Source organism: Zootoca vivipara, chromosome 11, assembly GCF_963506605.1.
Source record: "Zootoca vivipara chromosome 11, rZooViv1.1, whole genome shotgun sequence".
Lineage (NCBI taxonomy): Eukaryota > Metazoa > Chordata > Lepidosauria > Squamata > Lacertidae > Zootoca > Zootoca vivipara.
The window spans coordinates 15322503-15348167 of record NC_083286.1 but is presented as its reverse complement, the minus strand read 5'-3'; the positions used below and the strand labels follow the sequence as shown (position 1 = coordinate 15348167).

The 25665-nt window shown below is 44.8% G+C and overlaps 1 protein-coding gene across 5 annotated transcripts in view; it reads right to left on the bottom strand.

Moving 5' to 3' along the window:
• The window catches only part of MARCHF3 (membrane associated ring-CH-type finger 3), a 160218-nt gene that overhangs the window by 43960 nt on the left and 90593 nt on the right, over positions 1 to 25665 (bottom strand). For all 5 annotated transcript variants that reach the window (XR_009558314.1, XM_035100021.2, XM_060280128.1 and 2 more), the window contains one exon: positions 5774 to 6017. Coding sequence is in view for 4 of the 5 variants with exons in the window: in XM_035100021.2 (XP_034955912.1) it covers positions 5774 to 5961 (188 nt within the window). In the remaining variant the exon portion in view is untranslated. The remainder of the gene's footprint in view (positions 1 to 5773; positions 6018 to 25665) is intronic.

Here is a 25665-nt window from a genome sequence, read left to right as displayed (position 1 = left end):
CATGGTCCCTTCCAACTCTACAGTTCTAGAATTCCACCTCCCTCAGCTTAGAATCATAGAATCATAGAGTTGGAAGAGACCACAAGGGCCATCCAGTCCAACCCCCTGCCAAGCAAGAAACACCATCAAAGCATTCCTGACAGATGGCTGTCAAGCCTTTGCTTAAAGACCTCCAAAGAAGGAGACTCCACCACACTCCTTGGCAGCAAATACAACTCTTGAACAGCTCTTACTGTCATGAAGTTCTTCCTAATGTTTAGATGGAATCTTCTTTCTTGTAGTTTGAATCCATTGCTCCATTTCCACTTCTCTGGAGCAGCAGAAAACAACCTTTCTCCCTCCTCTATATGGCATCCTTTAATATATTTGAACATGGCTATCATATCACCCCTTAACCTTCTATTCTCCAGGCTAAACATGCCCAGGAAAGCTCCAGCCACATTGATTCATTTGTCTCTTCTAAGATAATCCACTTTCCTTTTATAGGTTTTTTTAAAAAAATAATCCTTCCCTCAATCCTTATTCGTAAAAGAGTCTGGGTAGCCTAAGGAGCACGAAAAACAGGCAAGCACATACAGAGATATAAAGAATCAAAATGGTGGCAGATGAGCTGGTGGTCTTCCACAAATGGGGCGCTTGCAGTCGCTTTGCTCCTCCGCAGTCCTTGCTGTTGCCGCACCACATCAAGCCAAGGTTTGACTGAGTGTGTTGTCTAAACCCAGGCTGATGGTTTAGCTCTCTCTATGGCAGGGGTCAGCAACCTTTTTCAGCCATGGGCCGGTCCATCGTCCCTCAGACCATGTGGGGGGGGGCTGAACTATATATCCTATATAATAAAGTGCAAGTGTCTCTGCGTCCAGATTCCCTGTGTCCGCGCTGCTGCGCATATGCCCCACGGACACAGGGATTGGACGCAGAGACTTGATGCACACACACACACACGCACACTCTCCCCACCCCCACCCCTCTGCCTACCGTTTCCATCGCAGTCCTCAGAAGAATCGCGGCCTTCTCCTGGGCGCCCGCTGGCCAGCTGGACTCAGCGGAGCGCCCCGACGAAGCAGCGGCCGTGGGAGGGGCCAGCCGGCCGCCCCATGCGCCGCCACTGCCAAAAAAGGCCGAATGTTCTAGCACCCGTTTATTAAACGGGCTGAATGACACTAGTATATATATATATTTGGGGGGGGGGGAATGAACGAATTCCTATGCTCCTCAAATAACCCAGAGTTGCATTTTAAATAAAAGCACACATTCTAGTCATGTAAAAACACCAGGCAGGCCCCACAAATAACCCAGAGGTGCATTTTAAATAAAAGGACACATTCTACTCATATAAAAACACACTGAATCCTGGACCACCCACAGGCTGGATTGAGAAGGCGACTGGACTGCTTCCGGCCCCTGGGCCTTAGGTTGCCTACCCCTGCTCTATGGGCTAACCGTGAGTTTATGTAACCATGGTTTATGACTCTTGGTTTATGACTCATGGTTGCCATGGAGGATTGAAACCATGAGCCCAAGTTTGGATGTCACAATAAACCAAACCTTGGCTTAGCTTGGTAAAGGTAAAGGACACCTGGACAGTTAAGTCCAGCCAAAGGCGACTCTGGGGTTGCAGCGCTCATCTCGCTTTCAGGGCGAGGGAGCCGGCGTTTGTCCACAGACAGCTTTCCAGGTCATGTGGCAAGGGTGACTAAACCACTTCTGACGCAACAGGACACCATGACGGAAACAAGATTGCACGGAAACGCCATTTACCTTCCTGCCACAGTGGTACCTATTTATCTACTTGCACTGGCGTGCTTTCAAACTGCTAGGTTGGCAGGAGCTGGGACAGAGCAACAGGAGCTCACCTTGTCACGGGGATTCGAACCACTGACCTTCTGATCAGCAAGGACCAACAAAGAGCAAAATGACTGTGACTGGAACTCAGCATGTTTGTGCTGAGCTAAATGTGCCTCTGAGATTCACTAATGATAACTCTTCCTTAGAAGGGCAGGGTGCCTCTCCTCAACAAAGCAAGCTCTTCCTACTCTTGCTTACCACCAAACAAGAACAAGAGACAGTGCACCTGATCTTGGCAAAGCCAAATCCAGCCAGCATAAAAGAAAACTGGAAGTACAGATTGAACCTTTCAATGTACTTGGAAGAAGAGAGTAGCAGGGACAGGAACTGGTTCTACCTAGAAGAGGAGAGGTGATAGCTATGACACAAGGAAGAGAAGACAAGACAAGCAAAAAGGAAGTTAGGGATCGATACCTGCTAGGGATCATATGTTAGCTGGCAAAATTCTATCAGGAAGTAGAATTGCTACCTCCACAGAAAGTAGACTTTCTAAAGACAACAAGAGAGCTTGTGTTTCCATCTAGATCTGATAGCTGCAGAAGCTGTCTAGAGCATGCATCATAAAAACCTTGTACTTGGCAAATGACGCATAGGTAATGTCAGAGAGTGAATGTTTAATCCCGTCTTTAAGGCACCACCTAAGGTTTCACTTGGAAGAGAAGATACTGTTTTAGTCATGTTTGTTGTGATTTTAAGTTTATCCTTCTTGAGCATACACTATGTACAATAACCAGAATGAATACAGGAATGGAGAACAGATTGAAAACGCTTAGCCTGTTCAACCTGGCCAAAAGGAGTTGTAGAGTGCATATAACTGCACACTATGAATACACTAGAGAGGAGAGAGAGCCTGAGAAAGGCCATGGGTATAAAAACTAATGGCTATACATGGTCCATTAAAAATTAAAACTTGGGAGCAGAATATGGTTTCCAAGGAAAAGAGGCGAAAAATTCTTAAACAGACTGCAAAATAGTCATCTGAGCAAAGAACCTCGCTGATCTCAAAGAACATTAACAAAGGATTTTCTTTTTTAAAATATTCATGCTTTGTGCACAGTAATGGCTAGGAGGTGTTCTTTTGCCGCCCAAGACTTGAAGTATACCCTGCCATTTTTACAGCATGCAACAGTTTGCACAGTAATGCTCTGCTACTGCTATAGAGAGGAGAGCAAGACTGTGCATATATTGTTCAGTCGGTGGGTGGTAGACATGAAGGTCCCAATGCCTTTTAGTGCATTTACTGTATATCCTAACTGTGCTTGTGAGAAAACAACCTAGGTTGGTGTGTCCCAATGGACATAATTTGGGAAAGTCACTGGCCTGGTTCAAATGTAACATTATCCACGAACTCCCTCCTCTCTTAAGCATTAAAAGCAGCACTTCCGGAGTGTGTTAAACTACAGCTTAAAGTCCAAATCAAAAGAAGTTACAGCTTGAGCCCTGGTTAAAAACAAGCCATAAAAAAGTAAAGGTAAATGGACGCCTGACCGTTAAGTCCAGTCACAGACAACTCTGGGATTGTGGCGCTCATCTCGCTTTGCTGGCCAAGGGAGCCGGCGTTTGTCCGCAGACAGCTTCCGGGTCATGTGACCAGCATGACTAAGCCGCGTCCCTTAAAAACAAACCATAGTGCTGTGGTTTGGTCAGAATAAAAAAACTGGTTTTGTTTTAGAATCATAGAATTGTAGACTTGGAAGGGAGCCCAAAGGTCATCTAGGCCAAGGCAGGAATCTCCACTAAAGCATCCACGACAGATGGCCATCCAACCTCTGCTTAAAAACCTCCAAGGAAGGAGAGTCCACAACATCCCGAGGGAGACTGTTCCACTGTCAAACCCCTCTTGCTGTCAGAAAGTTCTCCCTAATGCTTAGTTGAAATCTCCTTTCTTGCAACTGGGTATGTTTAGCCAGGAAAAGAGGAGACTGAGAGGAGATATGATAGCCATCTTCAAACATCTCAAGGGCTGTCACACGGAGGAGGGAGCAAGCTTGTTTTCTCCTGCTCCGGAAGGCAGAACTCAAACTCATGGCTTCCAGTTACAAGAAAGAACCAAGGAAGGCCTGATCCAACTTTTGCCAAGCCAAGAAAAGGAGAGTGTCTGTGTATATTTTCAAACATTGTTTTCTTTCTTAAACATTACCATTGGTAAGATACTGCTCTATGACACTGGTGCAAATCGGGATTTTTTCTGTGCTTAGCTGTCTTATTCCTTATTCAGACTTACATCAATTAAAAATAGCTTAGCAATATGATCCTCTTCTGCTTATTTTAAGTATTTCCATTTCGAGACAGTATACCGTAGTGTAGCTTCTCCCAACAGGGTGGCATTTTAGTCCACCATTCTCATCGGCCTCAAACCAGCATGGTCCAAACCTGCTGGGTGGACCAAAGTTGGGGACGGCTGGTGTAGTAGGTTTGGAGGCTCAAATTCCCTCTCTGTCATGCATCTTTCAGGGTAGCCTTCGTGCACAGCATCACCTCTCATTAACCCTGCAGGGTAGTTATTGCAAGGATGAAACAAATCTCCTTGGAGAAAAAGCAGGATACAAATAGGATAGATAACTAACTAACTAACTAACTAACTAACTAACTAACTAACTAACTGCACTTTTTTAAAAAAAGCACACATACTGCTATAAAAAGTATTAAAAAGTATTAATTTATTACTTATACCCTGTCGATCTGGCTGGGTTTCCCCAGCCACTCTGGGCGGCTCCCGACAGAATATTAAAAACACAGTAAGACATCAAACATTCAAAACTTCCCTAAACAGGGCTGCCTTCAGATGTCTTTTAAAAGTCAGATAGTTGTTTATTTCCTTGGCATCTGGTGGGAGGGAGTTCCACAGGGCGGGCGCCACCACCGAGGAGGCCCTCTGCCTGGTTTATTGCAAGGCAAATCTATGAATTTAAACATGTAATTGAAGCACAGCTTTTCATACACAAAACTTTGTAGAAAGATATCAGCTCGCTCCAGGAGCTTCCAACCTACCCTTCTGAAAAGAAAAGGGCATGACAGGGGTTTTTTTTTAAATCAACACTGGTTGAACAGCATCCCCCCCCCAATACAACCATTTCCCTAAATACTACATTCTACACACACTGGCTGATTGCCTACCAATAGACATACCAAGCCATTAGACATTCTTCTAAGTGGACTTAAAAACAAAGCAAAACACGGCCACTGCTTACTTACACCATATCAAACTGCTGCCTGCCAGCAGTGAGAAAAATCTCATACAATACCACCCCCAAGACCCACTCCAGTCCATTGACATGAAAAAGAACGGCAAATTCTGTACCTAGGCAGTGGGCATCGTGTTGAATATCAAGTTTGCCCAGCTGCCCAGCTATACAAAAGGTGGTCTAGAAGTATACAATACTCTACACAGAACGCGACAGGCTATATATGAGTTTGGCTCCCAATCTCTCTCACACACATGCAAACGTGAAACGACAGCCCTCACTGGGAAGCAGCGAGCAGCATGCTCAAGTCAGCAGAATGTCACTCCCGAACTTTTCTCTTTCGCATCAGGAGAATTGATGGCCTCTCCATCCCTTTGCCACCTGCCTCTCCCAAGGGTCCCCGCGCCCCCTTCCTTGCGTGAAGCGGAACGAGCTTAATTGTCGGGGATCACGACAAAGTTGCGACACATTACGAACTCGAAGAGGAGTTGAGCTTTTGCTCTCTTTAAAGTGAGCAAAGCCATGCACATCGTTCAGAGAGCATGGCTGTAACAATGCAGAAGAATCGAACGTGCAGCTTCCCACCTGGCTGCCCCTGAAACGGACCTCTGACTTTGGAGATGGAAGACCCCGAGTGCACTTAGGGAGGTTCGGGTCTTGCAATCGCAAACCCCCTCCCCTCCCCGGCACTTTCTTCCCCGCGCTTAGCAATTGGATGTTTCCTTGGCTCGGTACGACCGTACCTCTGTGTGGCAAGCGTCCGTACTACTGTTGACAGCAGCTGCCCGTCCTTGGCCGAAACTTGCATGACATACTGCGGTTGCCCATTCGCGAGGCTGCTACAGTCCTCCACCGTCTTCACCACCGGAGCAGCCGAGCTGGTGCAGTCTGGTAAGACTTCGGGCAGGTGACTGCAGCGGCTGGTTGTCATGGTAACAGACAGCAATTACTCTGCTAATGGCTTCCACATTCATACAGGATTTCCATCTAGGAAAGAAAGATTAGAAAACAATTTATCGAAGGCAGGGGCTGCTGAGAGCGGACGCCGGGCAAGGCACACATGCAACCAACCACCAACGTCTCCGTCATTAAAATTCAGCAGGACTCAAAGAGCATCGCTTCCCATTAGAAAATATTCTAACACAAAGGTGGGGGAGAGAAGAATAAAGCAGGAACTGTTAATAACAATGCAGCAAGCACCTCTGTGTACAACACTGTCTTATTGATTCTCTTTGAAAATGAGATATTTCTCTCTCTGGTCCCCCTGCACCTCCTATTTCTTCCCCCCCTTTTTTCAAAAAAAATTGCTCCTGCTATTTGCAGGGGATGGGCAGCCTCACAATTACGTGGAGTTGAGAAACTGCGTTTCTATGAAGTGTATATTATCTTTAAAAGCAATTTTTCTCCCTTTACTTTTCTCCACAGACTTTAATGCCCTGGTGATAAATGGAAAGGCTGAAAACCTTTTGTCTCTCTCTCCCCCTTGCCGCCACCTTCCACTGCCCCCCACCCGCTTCTCTCCTAGTTGTGAGGTGCTAAGGACATCTAGCTTGGGCTTGCTTCAGCTGCATGTCAGCCTCCCCCCCCCCATAAATGCAAGAAAAGTACCAAATAAATTTGAAATCTCTCGGAGAAAATAATCTGCTATTACGAAGCGCGTTACACCACCGAATAGAAAACATAAACACCCAAATCAGGAGTTAATGACAGAGGGGTTTTCTCCCCCCAACCCCGCGACTCCGGCCCCCTTAATGATAACCTGCATGCAGTAATAATACAGTCTGCAAGGTAAGGCTAGAGGGGGGTGGCAAAAAAGAGAAATCATACTTGTATATGCCATGTTCCTTTCTCCCAATCCTTTCAAATAAATGACATTTAAAATGTTTTGCTGGACAGTGCCGCAGTAATTGTACAGGAAAACAGAACTTGTGATAGACAGGGTTGGGCATTCCCCCCCCCCCAAACAACATAGGGGCCAATTTTGCACTGGAACACACACAGCAGAAATATGTGACATTAGAAAATGTGGGTTAATTTACTGGGAAGTGCCATACTCAACCAGGGTGAGAGTATAACAACACCTCTAAGCCTTATAGGCGGTGTGTGTGTGATTGTATCGTTGGTTATTATGTTACATATTTGTGTGTGTGTTTACGCACAAAAAAGATCACATACCGATTGTTCAAATACAAACATCACAGAACGAGCCCTTTCCTTAGAAGTCAGTAGCCCTAATAGAGAAGGATGTTTCAAAGGCCTGACAGTGGCTAGCTGCTAATTCTGTAAGTTCACTCTACTGATTTAAAAACAGCCAATAAAACAGAAAGAATAAAATTACAAGGCAATATAATCATCAACTTCATCATCAACAACAACATAGAAAACTTAAAAGAAAATGAGTGGCATAAAATATATTCCACCAGGCCCGGCTCGCCGTAGACCCCCGGTGGCACAGTGCACCATGGCGCGGGGCTGGTAAGCTGGGCGCCGGCGCGGAAACCAATTGCACCCTGCGAAGGCGGGGCGGGCGGCGGAGCGATCTCCGCCCCTCAGCACCAAGGCGCGCGATCTGCTCAAGACGGCCCTGTATTCCACAGTGGAATACAAGATTCATATTTCTACCAAACGTACCAAATGGACTGCAACTCCCATCATTGTGTAATGCCATGGTTTCAGGTTAGATCCCCATATGGGACAGCTGCATTGCAGGGGGTCGGAAGAGGGGGTTCTCAGGGTCCCTTTCCAACTCTACAATTCTATAACTCTATGATCTATATCTGTTGGCTGTGCTGCCTGGAGCTGATGGAAGTTGTAGTCCAATACATCTGGAAGTCACAGGTTGGGGAAGGTGGTCTTAAAGCACATGAAAGGTAGAGAAAGAAATGTGTTTTAGTGCCCCTGGCATTAATTCAAAAATGCCACCTAACTGCTTATCTGGGGAATACTCCTATCCAATGTATTTTATTGATTTTCTTCACACACACCCTTTTTATTACTATTACACTGTCCTGTCACTTGTGAGGCTCAGTGTAGCAGCCACCGAAAACAGTTGCACAATAGGAAAAGAAAGCTGAGAGTGGCTATGGGGCAACACATACCATATTTTTCCATGTATAAGACTAGTTTTTTCCCTTAAAAATGTCAAAAAATAGGGAGTGTCTTATACACGGATACATCCCCCCTATTTCCTTAAATCGGAGTCCCCAAAATAGGGGTCGTCTTATACATGGGGGCGTCTTACAGGTGGAAAAATATAGTACAAAGAGTTTTATGTGCTTGTGTGTGTACCAGCAATCATTTTCATACTCTCCCGCTTCCCGTTTCTGAGCCCCATCCTTTGATTCCGGTCCTCTCCACAGTGTGATTCCTAGGGGATAGGTTTATTCCCTCTTTCTTGTAATTCATTTTATAGTTTTTGGGGAGAGCAGAAAAAGGGCAGGAGAACACCTTGGGAATTCTGATTCCCCAGGGCTCTTCCCCACTCCCCCCCAATGTCTCCACAATGCTAAGAGCAGAACCAGGCATTATGGGAAATGCAGTGTTGCTTCAGCAATTGGCAGCTCCTGGTACCCCTCTTTTCTGTCTCCTGCAGCAAGTACCAAGAGGATGATTCTGTCACATTCCAAGGTCTTGCCTTATCAGCTCTGCTCCAATGGCTGAGATACCACAGGCAGAAACCACCAGTCCGGCCCATGTTTTTTAATAAACAACCAGGATAAAGATGGTAGACACAATCCAAATACTGAATGCCATTCTTTTATTTCCTTAACACCAAAATAATTTAAAACAGGGGCGTAGGAAGACAGGGGCGGTGGGGGCGGGCCACCCCGAGTGGCAGGCTCCAAGGGGCGCCATTGCGGGTGCCCGCCCCACCCCCAAAACTCATGCCCTGCCCCCGGAACATGTGCCAGGCCCGTCCAGGAGGTGTGCCACGGCCCTGGAACGTGTGTTCCACTCCTCCGGGAGGCGCGCCCCACCCCCCAGTGCCGGAGCATGAAAAAATCGAAACCTTGGCCATTCCTTTTGTAGTTTGATAATCAGCTGGCAAGGACCCAGGTGGCGCTGTGCGTTAAACCACTGAGCCTAGGGCTTGCTGATCAGAAGGTCGGCGGTTCAAATCCCTGTGACGGGGTGAGCTCCCGTTGCTTGGTCCCAGCTCCTGCCAACCTAGCAGTTCGGAAGCACATCAAAATGCAAGTAGATAAATAGGAACCACTATAGCAGGAAGGTAAACGGCGTTTCCATGTGCTGCTCTGGTTTGCCAGAAGCTGCTTTGTCATGCTGGCCACATGACCTGGAAGCTGTACGCCGGCTCCCTCGGCCAATAATGCGAGATGAGCGCGCAACCCCAGAGTCGGTTACGACTGGACCTAATGGTCAGGGGTCCCTTTACCTTTACCTAATCAGCTGGCACAAAGCACTTTGTGGCACTTTCCAGAGTTAGCCAAGCAGCTGGCTGAGGCGAGAAAGCAATGGGATCCAGGCAGATAGACATCAGGGATGCCATACCACTCCCATAACATGGGTCTTAAGTAGTGGTGTTGCACTCTTAAGGAAATATTTACGAACAGGGACGAGTGCTTGACAATACACCTATCATTCTGGGGGTGGCTTTAGGTACTTTTGCAGAGAATACATTCCCTAGGGAGCATGCATGTGGCCTATGTGCTACTTTGTGGCAGTTCTGACGCTCAAAGAACAATGAAGAAAAGGAGCAGCGTTGTGATCCTCATATACAATGACAATGGAGCAAATGACTAATTCCAAGACCATTAGCACACAAAGAAATGCAAAAGAATGCAGCCTTATGAGAACGGCAGCCACAGACTCTCAAAGGAGCGTGCGTAGGGACATGGATTATGAGCTACATTTTAGTTTTGAAATGCATGCTGAGACTGCTCAACGAGAGTATGCAGCAGCACAGTAGATGCCTCATTAAACTTAAATAGCCTAGACAGGGCTGTGCTTATAGACCCATGCTACAGAATTATACATTTCCTTGCTCACTGCTTCGCTGACCTCATTATGTACAGCAGGAAGATTATCATTCTGCATAAAGTGACCATCCATGCCGTGACAAAGGCATCCGTCAGTCAGTTGAGGAGTTTAAGGGTATTTCTTAACCACCAGATGATGCCGTTAAGAGCAAAATATTAATATATGCACAACTCTTTGCTTTAGTGGCTACTTTTTTTTTAAAGAGCTATTTGGGCAGCCCAGCAGAATATGTTTCTTCTTATCAGCTTGATAACATATTTTATGACTATTAATTTCAATGGATATGGGACTATTCAAGGCACCTGAAAATCTGATGTTTGGGTCACTATTATTTGTGTTATATGGAAAACAAAAAGAGAGGGAGTAGCTTGGGCCAAGGCAGCTGATGTTTGTGGCCGAGGTGACATTTGAAAACAGGTCTAATCCCAGCATTTTTACCAGTGCCACCCTGATTTCCAAAGTTCTGGTTTTTAGAAAAGCTCTGGCAACACAAAATAAATACCAGCCTTTTGAGCATGTATTAAAAATCATAATCATTCAACCCCTGCAGAAGCCCTATAATGCAATTCATCCAATTCCAACAGTTGAGTTTGTTTTCAATATTCTCCATCATAAAATGCAGCATGATATACACTTTTGAAAATGGTGTAAGTAATAAGCAGCGCATATTGAACTCTGGAGGTAAATTTCAAGAATGATTGTTCTGAGAAGTACCTATCGACTAAGGCAATGCCAGTGCATACAAAAGCAAAAATAAATCTTGCTACCTAAGAAAACCCCGGCTGAATAGATGCTGCTGTATTCTTTGTATGCGCTTTCATATGAAACACATGGAAATAGCTTTTGACCATGAGCAGATATTGTTCATTTTCAAGGCCATATGGTTCATTCAGAGACGCTGACCAAGGGCGTACCCACCATGCGGCAAGTTAGGGCAGCTGCCCTACTCTAGAAGCAGGGCTGGTGGGCAGAGGCGGAGCACAGCCCGGCGGAGCGCGAGTTCGCCATTCCCGCCGCACCGCGCCGCACCCTCCCTCCAGCTCCCCGGCGCGCCCTCAGGCAAGGCCAAGCGCGGCGGGGAACCAGGGAGCGCGGCGCGGTGGGCGGGAACGCCGAACTCGCGCTCCGCTGGGCTGGGCTCCGCCTCCGCCCACCAGCCCTGCTGCTAGGGAGGGGCACAGCCCGGCGGAGCGCGAGTTCGCTGTTCCCGCCCACTTTGTGGCCCCTCCCCTTCCGTGCCTTGGCCCCTCCCCTTGCCCCCCCTAGTTTTGATCCTGGGTACGCCCATGACGCTGACAAGGCCTATATTGTATCATTATAGCAGAGAGTCAGAAAACAAGGGAAAGCCAAAAGACTGAGTACTGGACCTACCAGAAAACGGTTGCCAAATCACAAAAGTCAGAATCCAAAAGACTACCACAGGGATTTTCTAGTCATTCACACATTTCATCACAGTTTGGCACAGCTGTGACACTACACAGAGGTGTTAAGACCTAGATCTGAGATGGTGAATATAGGCAGAAGACATTTGCCAGTTTATATGGTTATGGAATGATCTAAATTCTGCACCAAGAAATCGGAATTCTGCAACCTGCCTAAGTCATGCAAATGTACATGTACAGTATTTATTTATCTTGCATAATTTATTCTGATTCTGCTAATCCTGTTTTTTTTGGGGGGTGGGGGTCAACAGAGGAGAGGGCACCAGATGGAAGATGTTCCCTTTATCTGGTTCGCCCCATTCAGGCAACTGATAAGTTCAAAATGTCATCATACCATTGCTGCATCTTAAAATGAATGCTAGCCATGCTGCATTTTGTTTCTTGCAATGTAGAAGGCAGAGGTCTGGGGGGAAAGTAGGCAAAGGGAAATTAAAATTTTAATGGAAAAGTGATGAAATACCAACAAAAGAACAATGGCAAGAAAAGTTGATGGAATATGCTGAAATGGCAAAGCTAACTGAGAGACTCAAAGATAAGGACAACAATGACTTCAGAAAAGATTGGGAACCTTTTATGGTGCATATATAGAAACAATGCATTGAAATGAACTTACTTGCAGGATTCGAGTAATACACTTACAATGGACAAACATAAAAAGAAAATATAAATATGAGGTTAAAATGTTCAGAACAGATTGACAAGGTACAATTTTAATTTGAGTACATAAGGCATATAAAATTATAAGCAGAAGAAATAAATATGCTATAAACCAGAAAGGGAAGTTGGGGGGGGGGTGTTGTTAATTGAAAATGTAAAACGTAATTTGAATGTTTGATTATGCTAAAACTTGTTGTAAAATTTTAATAAAAATAATTAAATATAAAATTTTCTTTTGCAGAAGGAGGAGAAAGAAATTACGCTAGCTGCTGTAGAGAATGGTGTCATTACAACCTGTTTGTTCCTCAAGGGAGCATCATGGAGTCACGCGAAAATTTCCCTTTTGCACATCTGCTGCTGATTTAAATGACAGGTGTGAAAAGTGCAGGGAGCCAGGCTGCTCCCGACTGACTCCTCATTTGTGGATGCTGAATGGTGATGGCACTGCAACACACACAACCGCCCCTCCAAGGAGCCCTAAAAATCTTGCAGCTAATGAATGGACTCTCCTGGTGAGGCATGGATATAGAAAAGCAATGCTACATAAAGCAAGAGCATTGCAGAGACTGGGGAAGTAATTTTGGCAGAATGCAAAGAAGTTAGGACAGTCTTGGGACATAGTCTTGTAACCTCCAGGTGTAGACCTGTACTTTTAACAATTTGCTGGGAAGATCAAAGACTGCGTTTCAGGAAGGCTGTAATTAGAGCTGGGGAAATCCTCCTGTTTCAAGGAGGCATTAATCAACTCATCGATGCAGTTTGTCAAATGCCCTCTTGCTGGATGCTATCAACCAAGTAGGGCAAGGATGGAGCCCGCAGTCGGAAGGTCACGTTTCTCCTAGAACTGTATCCAGGGCCGTCTTAAGCATAACTGGCGCCCTGGTGCCCTGGTGCGAAGATCCCTCCGGCGCCCCCCCGCCCCGTTTCCCAGCACGGCTGTCTGGCGGGCTGCTCCCCTGGTGGCCCGGCGCCCTGGCGCCTTGCGCCACCCAGCCTTGCCTTGCCCCTGACCGTGTCTATCACTTATTTATTCTCAACACAGGGTAATCTTTGTTTGGAGTACCTACACCAGTACTTCAAGCATGTTGGCTAGCCAAGTAATAGCTTGACCTTCACACTTCTAGTGGGCTTTAATGTTTCATACTGAGAGAAATTGCCTTTCCCCCACATGACCCATTAGACCAACCTACAGAGTCTTCCAATTCACACTGGAGAATGGGAATCAGAAACAGAAACAGGATATTTGTGGCTGACCTAAAGTTGTGTGATTCACTTCTCTTAGAAATTTGTCCGAGACTGAGTGTTTACGGAAAGCTTTCCATTAGCTAAAAAAAGAAAGAGCGAGGCTGTGATTCAAATCTGTTGGGACTGGTGAATTTATATTAAGGTGTGGGTATTTTTATTCATGCCTAGTTTTCTCCCAGCGTTGTAATCCGTTTTCAGCCTGTAGGTTAAGACACCCAAAATAATACATTAAATTAAATAATATTAGTCCAATAAAATAATTCTTTCATTTCCTTATTCTGTTCCATTAATCCACTTCAGGTCAATATTGTTTTACATATAATTTTAGCATGTCACTCCCTCTGTATGTGTTCAAAAATATGAATGCATTCAATATGGAGACCCAGAGTTGCTCTCTTCGGTATCGTGTTTGAGAATTCAAAATGTCCCTGCTGATCACTCACTGAGAAATTCCAAGGCAGTGAGGGACCCAATGAATAAGTTCTCATGCCAAGACAATCCCAACAAGGCAATATTATTGTCAACGTTTTTGCAAGAAATTCTGCAAATGGTCCCATCAATGAAGTGCTCGTTTTCCATCGCAGAAGGACTGTGTAGCAGGAGATGTGTGACTTTGAAATCGAGAGAAATGGCAGGACTCCGCAAATGCCTGCGAGCGAGGCACAGGGGTTCTTATTAAGTTATAGTCAAACATATGGAGATGTCAAACGGCAGCCTTGGCAGCCTGGAGATGAATTTCAACATGGGCTCATTTGCATTTACAACAGAAAGCCAAGTTGGAGTCCTCATTGCACTTTTGACTACCGTGCATAAATTGAGCTCATTTCTCCACTGCATCAAGAACTACCATGTTGATGAATTCAATTACCAAAGTGGATCACCCCCCCCCCCCATTTCAACAAGGAGAGATTCCCCTCAGAGCTGCTGCAGAAAACCCTGAGTGGTTTTTGATTCACATGAGACAAAAAAAGCTCTTATACTGTAGGCTGTGGGAGACAGAAGTTATACAAATATTGGAGTAGAGCTCTTATGTGAATTTCCCATTTGTGCTTTTTCAGCACCTTTATTAAAAACAGCACAGAATGCATCCGCAGTCTTCAAACGCTTTCAAGCACTCAGAAACCCACACTAAACTTCCTATTTCACAGTATTCCCAGGAGTCTCCTATTAAGTTCCAAGAAACGCAACTCAAAAACTTGTATCCTGCAGCTTTGAGATTTCAAGACCAAGGGAAGAAAAATACAACTAGCTTGTTACCAAGGGAAGCTGTCCTAACAGCCTGGCAGCCAGTTATTTAAAATAGGGAGTTTGGGGAGAATCACCCTTAAAACGAAAAATATGTGTGTTGGGGAAGCAAATAATCATCCTTGATTTTTATATTCTGTGCAAGAAACTATAAATTCTGCCAGCATGTGGTAAACATGCCATGCGTATTTTAGCTGACGTTCAAATATATTTAATTATTAAAATACCACTGATTGTGGAAGTTAATCATTATCCACGGTTAATTATTTTCCAATTTAATATGAAGCTAAGGCCTTACAGCCTATTTATGACTCTTTTGAAACTGAGATACAAGTTTGCATAATTTCATGTTTTTGCAAATCACCCACTGCTTGTAGAGACAAAGGGGTATTTTGGCATCCAATGAGAACTTCTGATGTAAAGGAAAGCAAGAGAAATGTGAAGTAGAATGTGAACTGATTTGACTAACAAAATTTAGCAAAAAACACTGTCTTATACGTTAAATGAAATACTGTATTTTTTTGGGGGGGGGCACAGGTTCTCCACCCCATCCTAGAACCTGTTGCCCCAGCACTTTGAATGCTAGGGTGTGGGAGAGAATGTTTCTTATTTAGTTAATTGGGAGACAACCAAAGATGCCATAACACATGATCTCAGTGATTAAGGTGGGATGTAAGGGTTCGTGTGGCTGCTAAGCTATATTTAACGTAAACTTCACAAAACATGATGTCATGCTGTGGTTGCAACATCATCACAGCAGCACCAACGCTATCAGCTAGCAAATATGCTCAGTAGATAGAGTCCTTTTCAAAGGTACATTGAAATCTCAGTTTGTAGACTGGAGGCACACAAAGGGCAAAACTATCACTGTCATTAATCAGAAGAGTGGGGAGCCAGGTTAAGTTTTAAAATTAACCTTAAAGGGACCCCTGACCATTAGGTCCAGTCGTGACCGACTCTGGGATTGCGCACTCATCTCGCATTATTGGCCGAGGGAGCCGGCGTATAGCTTCCAGGTCATGTGGCCAGCATGACAAAGCCGCTTCTGGCGAACCAGAGCAGCACATGGAAACGCCGTTTACCTTCCCGCTGTAGCGGTTCCTATTTATCTACTTGCATTTTGATGTGCTTTCGAACTGCTAGGTTGGCAGGAGCTGGGACCAAGCAACGGGAGCTCACCCCGTCACAGGGATTTGAACCGCCGACCTTCTGATCAGCAAGCCCTAGGCTCAGTGGTTTAACCACAGCGCCACCTGGGTCCCAAAATTAACCTTATGGGAGTTTAAATATGGATAGTTTCGGATGATAGGGATGTATGCAGTAGTCCCCTAAATAAAGTTTACCTTGCTAATCAGAAATTAAAGAAAGTAAGGATTAGAATCTTAGAATTGTAGAGTTGGAAGGGACCACAAGGGTCATCTAAAAAGGTAAAAGGTAAAGGACCCCTGGACGGTTATAAATCCAGTCAAAGGGGACTATTGGGTGTGGCGCTCATCTTGCTTCAGGCCGAGGGAGCCGGGGTTTGTCTGCAGACAGCTTTCCGGGTCATGTGGGCAGCAGGACTAAACCGCTTCTGGCGCAATGGGACACCGTGATGGAAACCAGAGTGCACAGAAATGCTGTTTACCTTCCTGCTGGAGCGGTTACATATTTATCTACTTGCACTTTGACGTGCTTTCGAACTGCTAGGCTCGGACAGAGCAACGGGAGCTCACCCCATCGTGGGGATTCAAACCGCCAATGTTCTGATTGGGAAGCCCAAGAGGCTCAGTGGTTTAGACCACAGCACCACCCATGTCCCAAATAAACAAGCACACAATCACTGATAGGTCCAACTACCATTGTGAGGCTCAAAGCAATGAAGACAATGCCTCCCCAGCTGTTGTCATTGGCTGTGGGTTTCTTGTGATGTCACAAAAGCACTTGGCAACTGAGTGGATATCAAGGCAGGCCAAGGGGAAAGTCCTTTTCTATTTCCAGCAGGACACACCTGGCAATGGATGTGACATTCAGCACTGCCCAGATTTCTTCCACTTGGAGGAGGCAAACTGTGAATGGAAGGAGGCAATCCTTTGGCAGTGGGATGCTATGGAGCGATAATAAGGCAAGTTCGCTTGCTTGAAGGGGGGATTTGAGAATGATTTATTAACAGTTAATTTTTTTGCATTAAGTAGATAAATAGGAACCGCTACAGCGGGAAGGTAAACGGCGTTTCCATGTGCTGCTCTGGTTTGCCAGAAGTGGCTTTGTCATGCTGGCCACATGACCTGGAAGCTACACGCCGGCTCCCTCGGCCAATAATGCGAGATGAGCGTGCAACCCCAGAGTCGGTCACGACTGGACCTAATGGTCAGGGGTCCCTTTACCTTTACCTTTATGGTTCAGGGACCCAGGTGGCGCTGTGGTTAAACCACTGAGCCTAGGGCTTGCTGATCAGAAGGTCGGCGGTTCGAATCCCTGTGACGGGGTGAGCTCCCGTTGCTTGGTCCCAGCTCCTGCCAACCTAGCAGTTCGAAAGCACGTCAAAATGCAAGTAGATAAATAGGAACCGCTACAGCGGGAAGGTAAATGGCGTTTCCATGTGCTGCTCTGGTTTGCAAGAAGTGGCTTTGTCATGCTGGCCACATGACCTGGAAGCTACACGCCGGCTCCCTCGGCCAATAATGCGAGATGAGCGTGCAACCCCAGAGTCGGTCACGACTGGACCTAATGGTCAGGGGTCCCTTTACCTTTACCTTTATGGTTCCAGAGGCCTCATATACAATATATAAATATATATTGTGACATACACAATTTTTAAAATTAAAATCAGAATGTACATGGCGGCCAGCTGGTGACAATGGAGACGTTATCTAAACAGAAAATGCACTGGGCACATTCAGGGGGAGTAGCGCTCAGTCAACAGTTGTGGAATTTCCCCCATGAATGTGACCGCTCCGTAGCTGCTCAGTTGGAGCGGTCGCCATTTTTCAGAGCCACGCCACTCGGTAACAATGCTGTTAGCAGAAGAATAGATTAAATGAGTGAAGATATTGAAACACAACTTGTTGAAAAGCTGAAATCAAGAAAATTCTCAGTACAAATGGATGAATTAACTCAGAGACAGTGAGGCCGTATTGCTAACCCATGTAAGATACAGTGGTAACATGGTTCTCAAACACCTTGATACTCAAAGAACTTGGAACCCAAACACTGCAAACCCGGAAGTAAGTGTTCCGGTTTGCGAACTTTTTTCAGAAGCCGAACTTGCTCCGTTTTGAGTGTTATACTTCCGATTTGAGTGCCACACTTCCATTTTGAGTGTTACGCTGAGGTCTGTCTGTTTTTGCTATTTATTTTGCGTTTTTGTTTTTGCGGCTTTTTTGTTTCGTTTTCGTGACTGCGTGGAACCCAGTTCTGCTACTGATTGATTGGTTGTGTGACTGCAGCACATTGTTTATTGCTTTCATTTTATGGATCAATGGTCTTGTTAGATAGAAAATTTATGTTAAATTGCTGTTTTAGGAGTTGTTTTTAAAAGTCTGGAACGGATTAATCCATTTTGCATTACTTTCTATGGGAAAGTACACCTTGGTTTTGGAACGCTTTGGTTTTGGACTTCGAGAATGGATTAAGTTTGAGAACTTCTGGAATGGATTAAGTTTGAGAACCAAGGTACCACTGTATATTGATAAAGGTGATTTTTGCTGAAGAAATGCTTCTGCAAATCATTATAGAGCACCACTACTGCCACTGATATATATAATAAGCTTAAAAATTACTTAGATGTCAATAATATATCGATGGAAAACATAATATGTCACCGGGGGGGGGGGGTCAGGATTCTAGAGATGCTTAGGTGGGGCATGGCCCAAAAAAGGTTGGGGACCACTGGTCTAAAGTGTGAGGGACTGTTTCTACTTGTGTGAGCTCCCTATATAATGCAGTTGCCTGGGAAACCAGGATTCTACACCACATGAATAGAGGACGTCACCCTCTACATGTGGTGCTTTGCCCTCTTTCCAGAATACCCGAAGAAGGTTATCTGGTTGGAGGATATAGGGCACTATCTCTCAACATGATTTCAGATACCATATGGGCAGTTTTAAATGATTGCCCTGTGGTCATTTGATTCTGTTCTCTTAACAGGGACAAAAAAGTGTCATTTGAAAGTCTTGCGGTCCACAACAAGCAAACCATTGATTTTCAGCTCAAACAGAGAATCAACGGAAATCACTTGCTGCTCTTGGAAGCTTTTGCTGGATCAAAGAGCCTTCCATCAGTGGAGGGAGACAACTGGATGCAACCCCCTGGATTTTGCAGTAATCTTTTACAACATATAGCCATGCCAGATTTAATCAATACAGAAAAAGGAAATCTATCTGGTTTTCTTTGGGCTTGTATCACCCTTGCTTTGGATTCTGGGCATAGCTGCCAAGTACCCCGTTTTCTCCGGGAAACCCCCGTTTTTACTTACCTTTTCCCGGTGGTCTCCCGTATCACTTTGTCTCCCATTTTCTCCGTTATTTTCTCCTGCCGGCGGCCATTTTTTTTCTTTCCGATTTGCCCTTCTATGGGCACCCAAAATGGCCGCCACCGGCTTCAAAAGTCGCATCTAAGCATGTCCGGAAGTGCATAGACGCGACTTCCGGTGTCGGCGTCGGCCATTTTTGGTGCCCATAGATGGGCGGAGCGACACCGAAAGTTGCGTCGACGCACTTCCTGACATGCGTACAAGCGACTTTCGAAGCCGGCGGTGGCCATTTTTGGTGCCCATAGAAGGGCAAAGCGACACCGGAAGTTGCGTCGACGCACTTCCTGACATGCGTACAAGTGACTTTTGAAGCCGATGGCGGCCATTTTTGGTGCCCATAGAAGGGCAAAGCGACACCGGAAGTTACGTTGACGCAACGTCCGGTGTCACACGGCTGCCGGTCCCGGATTCTGCAGTCCGGGACTTGGAAGGTAAGATTCTGGGGTACAGGCAATTTTCAGTTGAGTTGGTCTGAAAGTAGCTCCACAGAGCTTCGGGTGTGTCTTTTACAAACATCTATATAAATTACATAAGTAGTGCAACTAGGGGAGCAGGGAGCTGTTCTCCCAGAATTAATGATGAGTTTTAGATAAAGGGGCTAAGGCAATCCATTGTAACTACTGCTCAATTTATTGCACACTTAAAAGAAAAACTTCCAGTGCACAACCACGACTCACGACACTTCTCAATATGCCTTAATTTCATTTTCAAGCCATTTGCTGCCAATGGCCTTTTTTTTTTTTTGCTTTGTAAAACTGAATAATGAAATCCATTCACTGGGAACGCCATTTCACTACATGCACAGTTCATGGAAGATTATACACTGCAATAAACGGGTAGCGAAAAAATGGAAAAGATGATAAAAGTAAAATACAACGATGGAGATTGGTGTCTGGAATAAATGTCACTGATTTGGAATCTCAGGGTGTTTTTTAAATCAATATCAGGGTGTTTTTTAAATATATATATATTATTTTTTAAAGTTTTTTAAACATGGAGGAGCAAACTGAACATTGTGTGCATGAATAAAACAATGCCGCAGGGAATTTTGGAAGGCTATGGTTGGATGTGGCATCTGATTTTGAATGACTCCCCACGGCCCAAAGTCTCCTACACACCACCCCAAAGCCCCCAATTTCCCAGAGAAGTTATTCAGATGTGCCAGTGGCAGCTGAAGGAAGGGCAGGGGATGCTTTCATTCTATGAACTTCCTTAAGTAAACTTATCTTAGGACTGAAGCCATTGTATTTTCTTTTTAAATATATATATATATATACATATATCACTATGTGTTGCACTGCTCAGTAGACGGTGTTTTAACTTTCTTGTTTTGTAGATGTTGTGTTTGCTTTTTATTTATTTCTTCTTGGCTGTCCATTACAATGGGAACTGGTAATGTTTGGATAAACAGCTCCAGGTCCCTTGTATTTCGCGATAAGTCAATTCCATCTTGTAATGAACCGCTATCTTGCAACTTCAGCAGCAACAGCCTTCATTGAATCATGAATCTTGGCAAATCTCTCTTATCGCTGGAGGAGCCACAGAGCAAAATAATGGCTGGGTGGCTGTGGCTCAGAAATGAATTGGAGGCGGCTTTCCTTATTTCTCGCAACGAGGGAGAAAGTCACAAGAATCCGTACTCTGCAGAAACGGTAACCTCCTATCTGCGCACAGATAAAAAGATCCTTTACTTGCAGTGCATTTTCAAAAATAGGGAAGGCTTAATTCGATCCTATGACACATTGATTTACTACAGCGCATCTTTCCTTCCAAGCCTGACTTCAGTTTGACTTTCACATTTACTGGCTAAAGTGAAAAACTAGACCACTGCACGTTAGCATGGCTGCAAAAGCCAAATGAGAAGGTGACAGAGTGTGCTCTGTACAGCTCTTGGGCTCCAGAAAAAAGATCACTGGATTGAACTAAAACATTGATTAGGTTTACACCTTAGCATTTGGCTGGTTTTACTAGTTTCCTACAAACTGGAAGCGCCAGTGCCAGATTTACGTATAAGCTAAACAAGTTATAGTTTAGGGCCCCCCTCTCTTGGCCCCCCTTCAAAATTATGAGTCTTTGTAAATTGTGTTTGTTATTGCCAAATGCCAATGTGTTTGCATTATTAAGTTTGTTATGAATAAAAAATCATTTTAAGTTAGAGCTTAATAATTATTTCACTATTAATATACCTCTTCTTAATTATATTTCACTATTAATATACTTCTTCTTAATTGTATTTCAGCTCAACAATTTCTTCGATAAAATACATATTTTGTTATGTGAAAATGACTTTAGATACCTATTAGGTCCATAAATTACCATATAGCATATATTCAACACAAAAAACAGCAGCAATTTGTTGTTGACAAAGGACAGCTGGACATAGAAGGACAGCTCTGGGCTACTGGAATATCTCATAAGGGGGCCACCTTCTGTCTATCAAATCCTAGCAGAAGCAGATTTTTTTCTGCCTGATACCCAGCTCTACCTCTCTTTAAAATCAGAACCAGTGAAGACGGTGAAGGTCCTGTGTGAGTGTCTGGAAGTGGTTGGAGGTTGGATGGTGGCTAACAGATTGAGGTTGAATCCCGACAAGGCAGAAGTACTGTTTTGGGAGGACAGGGGCGGGCTGGTGTGGAGGACTCCCTGGCCCTGAATGGGGTAACTGTGCCTCTGGAGGACCAGGTGCGCAGCCCAGAAGTCATTTTGGACTCACAGCTGTCCATGGAGGCGCAGGTCAATTCTGTGTCCAGGGCAGCTGTCCACCAGCTCCATCTGGTACCTGCCCACAGACTGTCTCAGCAGAGTGGTGCATGCTCTGGTTATCTCCTGCTTGGACTACTGCAATGCGCTCTACATGGGGCTACCATTGAAGGTGACTCGGAAACCACAACTATTCCAGAATGCAGCAGCTAGACTGGTGACTGAGAGTGGCCGCTGAGACCATATAACACCAGTCCTGAAAGACCTACATTAGCTCCAAGTACGTTTCTGAGCACAATTTAAAGTGTTGGCACTGACCTTTAAAGCCCTAAACAGCCTCGGTCCAGTATACCTGAAGGAGCATCTCCACCCCCATCGTTCAGCCCGGACACTGAGGTCCAGCTCCAAGGGCCTTCTGGTAGTTCCCTCCCTGTGAGAAATGAGGTTGCAGGGAACCAGGCAGAGGGCCTTCTCGGTAGTGGCACCCGCCCTGTGGAATGCCCTCCCATCAGATGTCAAGGAAATAAACAACTATCTGACTTTTAGAAGACATCTGGACAGTCCTGTTTAGGGAAGTTTTTAATGTCTGGTGTTTTAGCGTGTTTTTAATATTCTGTTGGGAGTCATCCAGAGTGGCTGGGGAAACCCAGCCAGAAGGGTGGGGGATAAATGATAAATTACCTAATTCAAACCTCAGCCCTACATTATTTTTAGGCAGTGCTATAGGGGTGGGGGTTGGGGAGAATGAAAAGGAAGTGCAGTATTGAGGATGTCATCTAGATGTTACCAGAGCACCAACATCCTAACTTATAGTTGTTCAAGCAACTCATGTCCATCATCAATCATTCTAAACAGAGGATTTCACCTGCCCAATGGAGGTAACATCACAGGTAAGGCAGGTGGCAACAAAGGGCTTTTTCATTTGTGGTTTCCCAGTTCTGGAACATTCCCCAAAAGACGTACACCTTTTCCAATCTCTTTTAAAAGGCCCCAGTTTAAGATGTTTTTATCCTGGCATTTTAATCACTGGAAATTTCAGAAATTTTCTAAATGGTTTTACTAGTCGTTAATATTTCACTGTATATATTTTTTATTGCTGCTGCTCTGGATTTTTAATTCTCTTGCAAACCATTCTGGGGGAAATGTTTGTGAATGTCAGTGTACAAATGGCTGGAATGAATATGATCACTACAGCTTTGTATTACAACTTAATACTTCTTAATACTTTTTCATGGTTCCACTAAAGGAAGCATGTGCTCTAGCCTTAAGATTTAGGTGACGTGAACACAGGATGAAAGTTTCGTTGTATGCCAAGCACATCGCTGGCACATCAAGTGTTGTCTCTTGCTTAATTAACACGGTTATTATTGAATTTCCTGATCACCGTGGAATAGGTAAGCAGGTCACGGCAGCTTAATCAAAACCGTGTAACAAACTCCAAATCCTGTGCCAAGAAGATCCAGGTTTTTGGACTGAACTCTGCTAAATAAGAAATGTGCATGCAGATTATGATTCCTTTTCACGCTAGATTCTGCTTAACTGAGGAGCGAAGGAATGAAAGCACTTAAAGATTAGGGCTAGAAGTGTTTTAGAAACAGTGAGAAATGGAGTAAGAATGTTGGGCCCTAATGTGTAGCTCAGGGTTTCCCAAATTTGTATCTCCAACTGTTTTGGGACTACAATTCCCATCATCCCTGACCACGGTTCCTGCTAGCTAGGGATGATGGGAGTTGTAGTCCAAAAACAGTTGGAAATACAAATTTGGGAAGCTCTGCTCTAACCCAATGGCATGCGCATATATTTACATACACTGTATATATATATATCACATAAAAGATATGTACTATTATTACTTTTACATCCCACCTTTCATCTAAGCACCTCAAGGTGGCATACATTGTGTCCCACTCCCCATTTTGTCTTAATAACAGCCCTGTGTGGTAGGTTAGGCCAGGCATCCCCAACCTTTGGCCCTCCAGATGTTTTGGACTACAATTCCCATCATCCCTGACCACTGGTCCTGTTAGCTAGGGATCATGGGAGTTGTAGGCCAAAACATCTGGAGTGCTGCAGGTTGGGGATGCCTGGGTTAGGCTAATTGGCTGACTGGCCCAAGACCACCAAGTAAGCTTTGTGGCAATTAACATAAACATCCTCCCACCTAAGTAACAAAATTAATTAGGATTACAGGGGGAGTGTCAGAGGTTGTTACGGCTACTCTTGAGTAACGACTTTCCACATACTTGTCTTTAAAAGAGTCTTTATTGGTGCATGTTATTTACAGTGTGGTGAGCTGTCGGTTTCATGTCCGCTTATTCCATCTCAGAATCCGGCACTGCCCCTTTTCGCGACTTGGACCAACATAATAGCCTAGGGACAGCGAATCTCCTCCCCTTTCTCCTCCTCCTTAATTCCGGTGCCAGGGGAAAGGGTCTATGTTCAGTCTTTTCCCTCTCCCCCCCTTGCCGTCTCTCTCTCTTCCTGCCTGTGGAGCAGGGGCTCTCCCATGCTGCCGGAGACCTGGCTCTCTCTCTCCGCTTCCTGACTAGCCCCTTCAGACCCTGCGCTTTCATGGCTGCTTGGGGACGAACTGTTCCTGATGAGAGGGGGAGGTTCTCTGTAGTCTCTCCCCCTTACAGGGAGGAATGTTTTATAACCCTTTCTTATCAAGACAATTGGATTGGATCGAGACTAAACCAGGGTTAGAAATCAATGGTTAATATTCAGTCCATTGATTTCAGGGTCTCCACTCTGAATAGGAGTAATGTCGGATATCACCCAATGGGATTTACATTAGTGAGATTTCAAGGGGCCTACTCTCAATATGATTAAGGCCACAATCCTAACCGTGTCTAGCCAGAAGCAAGTCCTATTGAGTTCAACCTAGATACTTCAGTTGGTTAGAGGTTGATAACACCAAGGTTGCCAGTTCAGCCTTGGGGCAACTGCATATTCCTGCATTGCGGGACGTTGATGATCCTTAGGGATCCTTCCAACTCTATGATTCTATGATATAGAGCAAAATATGATCAACAGGTCTTACTCCCAGGTAGGTGGGTCTACTATTGTACCCTATGTCTGAATCCAACCCAACGGAGTTTAAATGATCTATCCTCTTGTATCCTTCAATGGGTGGGTGTTAAAAACCACTCATCTGACATTTGCTTCACTTCAGAGCATGAAATCGTCTTTGTGCTATTCCCACTCACCCACCAAAACGAACATCCATCCACACAACAGCAGCTCACTGTCGACGTAATGTTGAATTCATTAGGAATAACTCCCATTTGAGAATTACAAGAACAACTGCAGTATTTGCCGATACACGGACTTTTTGAACACTGGACTAACATCCTTCCAGTTTGTGGATTTGCAGTATGTTTGTTTTCCTGTTTGTTTGTTTTGACCATATTGCGGCCATTTCCTGTCCATCATTTTCCACACATCATTTTCCACACCTGCAGGTGCTTTTCCTACCATGCAGTTCCAGTCACAAGTTGGCAAGAGCAATGCCATGGTTAATATTCAGGGAGCCTGACTGCAACAACTCCCTCCCATTATCATTAGTAGCAAGAGCAGTGATTTACCACTGAAGTTATTTCACCAGCATCATTCAGTCAGGTCCCAAGCTTCATACCCCTTTTTAGAAATTCAGGCGGCTAAACAGATTCACACTGTATCTAAAGCTTCTCCAATATACTGAAAATGAAAAAAAAACAAAAACAAAACACACTACTCTTCCTACTCAGAGTTGCCCAAAGGTATTATTTGGCTATAATCCAAAAGACAAATGATTCTGCCATGTGCGATAAATATTAAGTCAATGGGATGGCTA